The sequence below is a fragment of the Syngnathus scovelli genome, chromosome 7 (assembly GCF_024217435.2).
Source record: "Syngnathus scovelli strain Florida chromosome 7, RoL_Ssco_1.2, whole genome shotgun sequence".
In the NCBI taxonomy this organism is placed as follows: domain Eukaryota; kingdom Metazoa; phylum Chordata; class Actinopteri; order Syngnathiformes; family Syngnathidae; genus Syngnathus; species Syngnathus scovelli.
Genome location: NC_090853.1, coordinates 1,391,536 through 1,402,121, shown reverse-complemented (window position 1 = coordinate 1,402,121; position 10,586 = coordinate 1,391,536). Strand labels below are relative to the sequence as shown.

The following is a 10,586-nucleotide window of genomic DNA, read 5'->3' as shown; positions in this document are numbered from 1 at the left end:
CCTTTCCTAGCCACTATAAAGTTTAAGAAACTAAACCAGCACAGAACATTAAGCAAAGTAACAATTTCGCTTTTTTACTCCAAGTCGACTACTGAAACAAACTCACCTGCCGTGTTTCACTAACGCCATTGCTGCGGGACAATGGCTCCTTTATTATAAATACTTGGCCGCTATAAGTCTGAATGGGATTTGGTTATAATATATAATAAAACCAAAATGTATGAATGGATGAGTCAGCGGCCCGTGAAGTCAGCGCGGTTTACTTTTGTGATTGGATGGAAGATGGAGGAAAAAAAAAAGGTAGGCAGTGCTTGTTCACTATTAGGCGGGGGGGGGGGGGGGTGCAAGGTGCACCCGTCCTTTCTGTAATTTGTATTCATGAAGTTGGCCCATGAGCAAACGTCTCTTTAGAATGCATCGTCTCACATCTACACACACACACATGCGAAACCTTCCTCATTCATCACAGCACGCACACACACACAACTTGTCACACAGACGCACACTCGCATTGTTTTCCTCAAGAAGGCAAAATGTCATTTCTAAATTGGCATCGGTCTAAGTTTTTATCTTGTTTATCACTCACTTGACTCCAAATAGGTTTTGCTGTCAGCTTCTTCTATTAATTACATTTATCAGCCATTACTTTAAATCTTAATGAAGACATAATACCATTAATAAACCTACACATCATGTTATCATTTTTAAAATGTGCTGAGAAATGTGGGTCAAATGTCTGGAGGCATTACTAGCTACTCGACATGTCACATGTGATCTGCGGCGCTACTGACCGCTGCCTCCTCCTCCTCCTTCCAAATGAGAGTCAATTCCAGCCTCCAGGTTTCCCATCCTCTGGAAAAGACGTCTGCTGCCTTGTCCCGCTGACTTCCGCTGACGGGGGTGGAGAGAAACTTTTCAGCACTCTCTTCGCAAGTCATCCATCGTTGCCGTATCCTAGAATAGCGTAGAAAATTGGAATTAAACACAAATCAAATGTTGAGTGTTATTTGGGAAAATGAAATCCTTTAATAGACACTTTCACCACAGGCGGAGCTAGATTTTTCCTTGGGGGGGCCAGAGGGTTCGTAAAAATGTTTTTCACAAAGTGGCTTTGAGGGTTAATTATGGGCCTTTTGCATTTATTCTTCTGTCAGTCACGGTAAATAATTGGTTTAGCTAGCTTAAACAATTATGCATTCTGTCTAGCAATATTTTTTATGATTCATGACACTGCAGTTGCGTAGCGAAATGGTCGCAAACACGGCTGCCCTCTCCGCGTGCCCTTGGTGAACCGAGACGGCGATCTGCTTGATGACACATGAACAAGCAATACGGCAAGGTTACAGCCGTTGTCATTGCACCTTGTTCTTTCTCCTGCGCGGCACACAGCTTCTTTCCTCTTCCTGAGCCAATTTAGCTAGCGTCCACCACCAAGACATCACCCACCCCTACAGGCTGTTTCGAGAACTTCAAAGTCATCTCAGTCCTTGCACACAAATTTGTCGGATTAGTTCTGAAATGACGCAAATATATGTGGACTAAATGCAAACTGTTGTTTACGTAATTTACAAATACAATGGAGATTAACGGCTGGCTCATTTGTCTCGTTTAGCCAAAATCCAATTGTCCCACAGAGGACTACATGACAAAGTAGGGTGAGTCATGAAAGTAAAGTACCCAATAGCTATGAAATGAGCAAAGATTGATGTCGCAACACTTAAGGTGATTAATTCCTTCGAGAGGAACGTGACGTGACTCTAAGCCATAGTTTCTTAAATGAACCTTTTTGATGAATATTGTCACAAATCCAACCTCACAAGAGCTAAAATGAAACAGCACAAAATGATTAGGCACACTTTGATTCAGAGGCCACAAACTACTTTTTTGTTGTGATCTTTTGACTTGTGTTGTTGTCATTTTTTTCTTTTTCTAATTCTTAATATGACATCCAACATGTTAAGAAATATTGTAGCCTACTGTTGGCATGACAGGTGATAAGAACACCAGAGGCTAGTTAGCAGCTAGCAAGAGAAGCTAACATGCTTTCTCATGACTTCTTGTCAAAGAGCACAAACATTTGGACTCAAATGCATAACGTCCAAAAGTTGATCAATACTAGAAGATATTCCTAAAATTTGCGTCAAAAATATGATAACATGATAAGGGAAAGTTTCTTTTTTTCTTTTTGCCGTCATTTCCAGTAAAGACTTTGTGCGTATTACTTTTAGGCATTCTATCAAAGCCTACATCTTAGGAATGACTTTGCAAACAAAATGAAAAAAATAATAATAATAATTGAAGTGGATGATTTGTGAGGGTTTTTAGCCGGGAAGGACAAATGGATGTCTGAAAGTAGAGAAGGAGACAAAGACAAAATTGTATTAATGCAATACAGGGATGTGCTCCAGTAGAATTATGTACAAAGACAGACACACACACAGACACACACACACACAAACAAGGTCTGATGTTTTTTCATTCACCGCTGACAAATTCCACAGTTGAGTTTTTTTGCACTGATAAGATGTCATTCCTTTATCCTGAGCTCAATGTTTGTGGATAAGGAGCAGGAATTAAATACCGTATTTCTTGAAATAGTAGTTTGCAAGGTCTTTTAACGTTAGCATGATCTTTTTCTTGTCACTTATAGCTTTGTAAATGTGGTGGGAGTAGTATAAGTAGTAACAGGAAACTGACCTTTCATGTTGACACAATGTGACTCGACCAATTTCTCATCCCAACTAAACAAATACTGCGACCCACGCAGGACACAAGCTGCTGACTTCTGACGTACCTTTAAAGGTCTGTGAGCATCTTCACAATCTTTATTTATAGGTCTTCTTGTGTGTCCTATAGCCACAGATGTATGGGGCCCAGAACAAGGTAAGCCTCCCATGGTCCAGGTGTGGTCTGCCGTCTCAGCGGGTTACCGCGAAAATGCATTCCCAGTGCTTGGGGCAAATAGTAAATTTTTAGACCCTGCATTGGTAAAGTCATCATATGATGCATGTCAGGATGTAACCATCTCTACATCTGTACTCATTGATATCTGCAACAGGAAGAGCCAAAATTTGGATTTGTATTTCATGTACTGTATAGAAATGGAACCGAAAGGAAGAACATGAGTCTTGTTTATGCATTGCTAGTAGTTTAAAAGCTCCGACATGCTCCGCTTGCTTTGTAGCCATCTCTGTTTACGCAGATTCCATCAGTCAGATAACATCAGCAAATAATCTCTGGCTGCATTAAGTCAAGATGCTGCTTTCCCACATCTGGCTCAGTTGTAAACATTGGTAAGTGGTACAGCTGGTGGGAGTTACAAGGTCTTGCTATCAAAGTGTATATAGTAAGTGTGGAGAGCAACGCTGATGCACAAAACAGAGATGTGCCCCCAAGAGGTTGAGGGGTTGTCCCTGTCCGAGCTAAGGGACAGAACTGTATCTCATAAATTTGACATTTGTTGAACCGTTATATCTCCAAGAACTCACAAATCTGGGGTTCTTCGAAGACCCTCCAGAAACCATTCCAACCAATACTCGTAATGGCTCATGATCTCCTCAGTTCTTAAGACAATTTCTACACCTGCACTAATAATTGATGCCCGTCAACTAATTTGAAAATCAAAACCTCAGGTTCAACTGGTCTACATTTCCAAGATACTTTATGTCTAGACAAATTGAGCTACGCCCTTCCCTAAAGAGACATGTTATAGGTCTTGAAGTGAAAACCAGTTCCAAAGTCAAGTCTCTGGATGGGAACACTTTGGTATGACCTTACAGACTCAGCTCGATCTTGATCCGACACCTACCCTGCTCAAAGCGGTCAATTTTATGATCTGGGCTAATGTTGGGGCGCAACCTTAAGTAGAGGACATTTAATGGCGTCCCAAAAAGAACTTTGATGCATTAGGATTGTTTTTAAGACTTTAGCATTGTACTGTTGCTCCCAGCCATCGCCACGCCACACCCCCATTGACGTCCCATCTTTGTCCTCTCTGAGTGATGCGACAGTAGAGAGCAGACAATGTCGGGTTACCCTGCTAATATGGGAAGAAAGACGGAAGCATCCTGGGCGGGCAGGTTGGTGGGCGGGCGGGCGGGCGAGATGGAGAGCGTCCCTTCGTGTTTCGTTGTGGCGCAAGTCTCGCTGATGATTCACCAGTCTGCACGATAAAAGGTTGACGACCCCAATTTGAGTAAGGCAAGGAGGAGGAGAAGCGGGAGAAGAAGGCAGATGAGGAAGGGGGGATAATAAGAAGGAGGGGGACGTGGATACCTACGTCAGAGGCACTTCCTAATAGGCAGATGTCCTTGTCCCTGACACAAGTAAATCACGTCTCATGGGGAGAAGAATAAAAGATGGAGAGATTGCTGTCGGCCGGAGATGTGAGCGTGTGTCTTGGGTAGAATTAGAAGCAATTAATTCCGCTTCGGCACTCCGAGCGGCTGTTTTTGATGAAGTGAAAGATGAGAGAAAGCGAATTAAGTGACGTAGATTAAGTGATTTAAGAGGGCTGTGTGGGCGGAGCGGCGGGGAAAACAGGTAAGTACGGAACAATGGAAAAATACTTGTAGGTGGCAGTTAAAAGTCGCTGTTGATAATGAGAATACGATCCCACTGCCACTGCGAAAGCACTTGTGCGACACCACGGGAGTTCCTTTGACTTCTAATTTCTCAGGGTTCGAATATAATCGTCCAAGCGGCGGTAGGACGTCAGCAGCTCGACCGCATCGTAGCGGCATCTTCCTGTGTTTACCCCGACGGGACAGGGAGTGGACTTTGATGGGCTCTTACAGACAAATTAAGATAACTTTAATCGCCATCTAATTGCCGCTTCCTTTCTCCTCCCTCATCTTTTCTGTGACTTCCTGTCTAGAATGACGACGGACGACACACGTGACGCTCATCTTCGTCGCGCGTGAGAATTGATTCATCAAATAATAAATTATTTTAGTGTATAAGCAGAAGCTGAGAAAAGGGAATTACAGCAAAACAAGTGGCGCCAGGCCTCTCATGTAAACTGGACTTTGAATTCTTTGGCACAACCCTGAAACAGACGTTCCATACTCAAAAATTGCGGTTGTACATAAACATACAGCCAGTGTTCCAATGCGGCTATGCTCCGTCTTTATCTCCCCGGGCTGCTGGAGTCAGGAAGTGAGGCTGCCACACGGCTCCTGGCCCTCACAATCACTGGAGCTCCTCCAACATTCCCCGCTGATAGCCGCTCAAATATGTCTGAAGACTAACAGTGACTCAGCCATTCCTATTGTGGCTGCATTGAAAACACCACGCAATGGGCAACCATGTCACGGTTTTAAACAAGCAACCTCAGAACTCATTGTACTGTACACTTTAGACTTATGGGAACTTTTTAAGACCACATTGATCAAATAAATGGTGCAGAGACACCAAAATCCACACTGTCATTGAATGGGGAATGGCGGTATCCCAATGTAAAACAAGCTAGGCTTTAGCGGTTGTCACACAATTTTGAAACCCCGCTGAAAAGAATTAAGTAGAACAAGGCCTATTTTATGGAGCAAGAATGTTAATATGAAGCTTATTAGATTTCCATTTACTGTTCTAATGATTTGAAAGCGAAAAGGAATTGGACTGTACAAACCAGGAGCGGTTGTTAGCTTAGCTTGCTACACATAGCGACTAGGCCTCACCTTAAGTAGCGTACAAACATACTGATAATTAAAGTTTAGGTTCTTGAAAAGGGACTAAACAATTTTATTAATGTGTCTCAGTGTGTGGAGGAGCTACAAAAGATAATTTAGTTTATTTTCCATTAAAGGTATATTGTTCGATTCACTCCAGTATAAACAGTGGTCTTGTGGTCTGCAAGATGTCAAAAAGAAACATACTAAAAATAAATGAAGCGTGAGGTCACTTCCCAGTTATTTCAGTCTGGGTTTGGGCAAAGGATGATGAAGTGGTTTTAAAACTTATCAGACACTTGCCAGGAAATGTGAGAGAGAGGGCCACAAACAGGAAGGACTTCTGAATGTGCTTCCTGTCGACCGGCTGCATGTAAGGGTCAGATTCCTTGGACCAACCGACTGACCAACTGTACACCAACACGATGTTTTGCTTCTGAAAGTGGGGACTAGCAGGAAAGTGTGAGTAGATAACAGTGAGACTGTGTCTTCCTGAACGGTTACAAATAGAAGCTGCCATAATAATTCAACTCACTCTTGGAATTGATCATCACATAGGCATGAGAAATGTGTCTCTGAAATTGTTCTAGAACCTCCAGTTGTTGTTTTTTATTCATTTTTAGCCCACTGAATGAATTATGGTAACATTATCAGACTGGTATTCATAGAGGTGAGAAGTGACTGTCTGAGGATGCTGCCCACAAAACAAGCATGTCTGCGTAAATAAAATTAACCTTGCTCGTCCTTGAGGGCTTCCTGATTGAATCACAGTGTCCCCGATGACGTCATTCAAGTCATATTTCGGATTAGGGAGGGCGAAGAGGAGGGATGAGTCACTCCCTCATTGATGACTGTCTCCATTGAGTGGTCGGATAATTCAGGTACAAAAAAAAAAGGAGAAAAAAGACGCAGGCGGAGCCCAGTCGCCTAATGGCACTCAAATAAAATGACTTATTGGAACTCGCAAAATACACCTTTTAGGTAGATTAAATAGTATTGATGTCCCCTGCTCATCAGACTGGCACAACAATGAAGAATCCTGCAGCTCGGAATGCTACATGAAAGACATGCCATGTGGTCAGTTTGACTTGTTTGCATTAGAGGGGAAAAAAAAATGGTAATTTTTGTTGTGTTTAAAGGTCACCTTGTGTGGATTTTGCTTTTTGTTTTAAGTTCATATCTAATTCTGACAAAATTCATGAGTCACTTGCACTAAAGTACTTCAATACATTTGTTTGGAAATTAGTTCAAATATTGTACATCCTTGTTTTTGCACAAATATTTTGTGACTACTCACAGCCTTTAAATGGAAATTATGGAAACCGGTTTCCCATCACGAATTTTTTTTTAAAGTATACAAACCATTGAATTAATTAGCATTTGAACTGCATTTATTCTCTGACAAGCAGGTTAAAAATATATTGCAATCACTATTTATTGCAAATTAAAAAAAAATGCCATTGCCATTAAGTCACTTGTATTTTTTTTCTTTTTAATTTTCGTTAACCAAAGCCAGTTACAACACTTTACATATCAAACATGGTTGGGATGTGTACTAAATGTTTCTACAAAAAAAAAAAAAAAAAAAAACAGAGAATCTAATATTTGAAATAGGGAATCTAAGGTTTTTCAAATGTAATTGGCACAATATTGGTGGTGAAATACTGACATCGTCTTGATCATTTTTAGACACATCTACAATACAAAAGCTTATACAAAATACATATAAAATTCAACTTATACAAAATGGAACAATATTTTCCGCCCCGTGCTGACCTCACCAAGTAAAACACGAGTCTATGCCGCCACCTTGTGTTCAGAAAGCAGATTGTGCTTTAGTTTGCTGAAGTTACTGTGCATCTTTATGTCAAGAAGTTCATCCTAATGTGGATAAAAATGTCTTCATAAATCAAAAGAATATGAAACGACGTCCTGGCATCTGATGAGCGCCTCCTTCTGCACACCGATCGGAGTATGCAGGTCGGACACCTGCAGGTTGAGCACGTCGATGTCGCAGCATCCGAACGTGGCGTCCACGGTCACGTCCCCGTGCATGTTTAAGCTCACTTTCTTGTCCCGCGTGGCCAGCAGACACCGAAGGAATCGCTCTCGCAACTCCGCACGCGCACGCTGCTCCCGATTCAGCTCTTCCGGGTCCGCGCACGCGCACGATGCGATGGACGTGCGACACAGAGCGATGTAGCGAGGGGAATTGGGGTCGAAACCGCGGCTGTGAGGGTCAGGGCCTCTCGGTAGACGAAGCACGGGCACTGGCGTTGCCATTCTTCAAATTGAGACTTAATCATAAACAGAAAACAAGAGCGAGTAAAGGAGCCATTAGAGTCATTCTCCGTCGTACTTTTCTCAAAATAAAAGACACAATTTGGGTGCAGGTGCTGACATTCACAGTTGCTGTTCTCAGCACAAATTTAACATTTATTGCACAAAATAATTCAAATAAATGCGTATTACACTTACCGACTCTGCCCTGGTGTTAACAACCTACGGGCAAAACTGTACACACACAAATGCAACGTTGAGCGGTCTTCTTCTGCTGTACTTAATTTGCTGCTCGTTGACGAGAAAGCTAACCACTGCCACCCTGTGGATAGAGATAAATGTGCAGCTCAGTGACACGTCCAAAAAGTAGTACATAATAATAATAATAATAATAATAATAATAATAATAATAATAATAATAATAATAATAATAGAATCAACCATTGTGCCTATATAGTTTAAATATGTTGCCCCCGAGTAGTGCTATTGAAAATTGTGTGTAAATACCCAAGTGTAGTTGTACACTAAACTATAATAAAATAATACATAGTATATTTAAGCTGTGTCTACACATGTGTGTGTCTAACTCTCTTATAGTGGTCATGACATTGTTGCTGAATATGTAGGCCTATGTGTGTATGTGTTTTAAGGTTGTATCCATGGATTGCCAGTGTTTATAGACTTAGTATGTTTGTGGCTCATAAAAGTAGAGTCAAGGCTGATTATTGAGCTGGTGATAAGCTGAAGCCTACCAACACACATCATTACAGCCCCCTTTAAAGCCATCTGCACACACTGATGTAACCAGAACACAATTGATTTGGATAGTGGACTTGTTGTTCTGTAAGTATCTGCCATTCATTCAATGATATCATAAAAAATAAAACAGATGGTTGTTTTTTATGGGCACGTTACTAATGCCGTATATTTTTTCCTTGCTTAGAGCAGGCCGGTCTTCAACTGTTTTTTTTTCCCAATGCCACTCAAGAAAGATTCCTGTCCATCCCTTTCAGCCAGTGTGGATACCGCTCGCTTCATCCTCCTCGGAGTGCTCATTGCCCTTTACATGCTGGCTGGCGCTGTCTCATTTTCTTCCTTGGAGAGATCAGCGGAAATTCTGGCCCAACAGCATTGGCAAAAAAGGCTGTGGGTCTTCAGTCACGTGCATAATATTAGTGACCGAGATCTGAAATCTCTTTTACGCCATTACGAGGATGCCAGGATGGCGGGTGTCCGTGTGGAACGAGGCAGAGCACTCTGGGACATCCCGGGAGCTTTCTACTTTGTGGGAACTGTGGTGTCCACCATTGGTGAGTTTGGAGGAGCAGCGCAGCAGAATTTAGTTAACAATGGCAAGTTATTGCTTTTATGAAACAATAATGAATTTTCTAAAGTAAATCGGAAAGAATAAATAAGATATTGCCGAGTATGTAAAATGAGGCTTCAAAATCAGGTGATTGTCTCAGCTCTCAAATCCTGCGGGGTGTAAAACCTTGGCAAACTGAGAAATTGAGTATCTTTCTTATGCCTTATGTCCAAATTCGATCGAAGAATACCAATCTCTTGCTTTATGACTCCCTTTGTCACTGTGGAAACAACAGAGCAGACAACATTAATCACAGATCGGTGTACCTTTTTTTTTTTTTATTGCAACTTCCATGTTTACTGACATTTAATGATGTAACTGGGAGATATTTGATGTTTCACAATAACCCAGCTGATTCACACAGTGGCATTCAAAAACTACTTTTTGCATCTTTGGAAAACTTTGTGCATAGAGCATGTTGATATTATGGAATTATTTTCCAGACATCTTTTGCAACGATGCCTTGTTTTCCTGATAGGGTTTGGCGTTACGGCCCCATCCACAATAGCAGGGAAGGTCTTGCTCGTTTTCTACGGCTTGTTCGGCTGCTCGGCCGCCATGTTATTCTTCAATCTCTTCCTGGAGAGAGTCATCGCGCTGTTGAGCTTCATCTTATTCTGGTGCCACTCCAAGAGAATCCGAGACTGCAGGTCACGGTCCAGAAGCCGTCGAGAAGGCCACGAGTGGAAGCCACCTGCGTACCAAGTGACTCTGTTGCTTTTCCTTGCCGTGGTGGTCGTCGCTTGCGGTGCGGCCTCGCTTTACTCGGCCATGGAAGGCTGGACTTACCTGGAGTCTCTCTACTTCTGCTTCGTGGCCTTTAGCACGGTGGGATTCGGGGACTTTGTGAGTGTTCAGAGAAAGCAACACGAAGACATCCGAGCGTATCAGGTGGCAAATTGCCTTGTGATGTTTCTCGGGGTGTGCTGCACTTATTCCCTCTTTAGCACCATCGCTGAGATAATCAGACGAGGACTCGGCTGTATTATGACAACGCTGGCCAGAGCTTACAGACGTTTTCTGCAACTCAGCTGCCCTTCCAACTGTATAGGATGTCCACATGCAAGTGAGGCGTGCTATTCTGATGACACTAAAATGGAAACAGTTTGCCGCAGAGAATTTTCTGACAAAAACAATGAACGTGAGGTGAATTCAGACAGTAGTAAGAAATCACTTCCTGTAGGTTGTAGTCATTTGAAAGCTTGAAATTATTCTTCTATATTGTGTTCATATTTTCATATTAAAATGATGTTTAAATATCTGCGCTGTGTGGC

The 10,586-nt window shown here is 42.1% G+C and overlaps 2 protein-coding genes across 3 annotated transcripts; one reads left to right on the top strand and one right to left on the bottom strand.

Annotated features, from left to right (window-relative positions):
- Positions 1–7,137: 7,137 nt before the first annotated feature.
- gemin7 (gem (nuclear organelle) associated protein 7) lies at positions 7,138–8,284 on the bottom strand. 2 transcript variants are annotated; one of them, XM_049726180.2, is made up of 2 exons: positions 8,145–8,284; positions 7,138–7,963 (listed from the first exon to the last, which is right to left on the bottom strand). In XM_049726180.2, the coding sequence occupies exon 2, from the start codon at positions 7,947–7,949 to the stop codon at positions 7,569–7,571; it is 381 nt and encodes a 126-aa protein (XP_049582137.1). In that variant the 5' UTR covers positions 7,950–7,963; positions 8,145–8,284; the 3' UTR covers positions 7,138–7,568. The 2 variants fall into 2 exon arrangements, with proteins under 2 accessions (XP_049582137.1, XP_049582138.1); XM_049726181.2 differs by having other exon boundaries at positions 7,138–7,950; positions 8,145–8,278.
- Positions 8,285–8,922: 638 nt separating this feature from the next.
- On the top strand, positions 8,923–10,518 carry si:ch211-261a10.5 (potassium channel subfamily K member 13). The gene is made up of 2 exons (XM_049724916.1): positions 8,923–9,256; positions 9,791–10,518. Exons 1-2 carry the CDS (start codon positions 8,923–8,925, stop codon positions 10,516–10,518), a joined length of 1,062 nt encoding a protein of 353 aa, XP_049580873.1.
- Positions 10,519–10,586: the final 68 nt, after the last annotated feature.

Excerpts from the sequence above, each read along its gene's own strand:
- gemin7 (XM_049726180.2), bottom strand. The coding sequence starts at position 7,949 with ATGGCAACGCCAGTGCCCGTGCTTCGTCTACCGAGAGGCCCTGACCCT.
- si:ch211-261a10.5 (XM_049724916.1), top strand. The coding sequence starts at position 8,923 with ATGCCACTCAAGAAAGATTCCTGTCCATCCCTTTCAGCCAGTGTGGAT. Across the intron at positions 9,257-9,790 it reads AACTGTGGTGTCCACCATTG|GGTTTGGCGTTACGGCCCCA; the intron begins GTGAGTTTGGAG and ends TTTTCCTGATAG.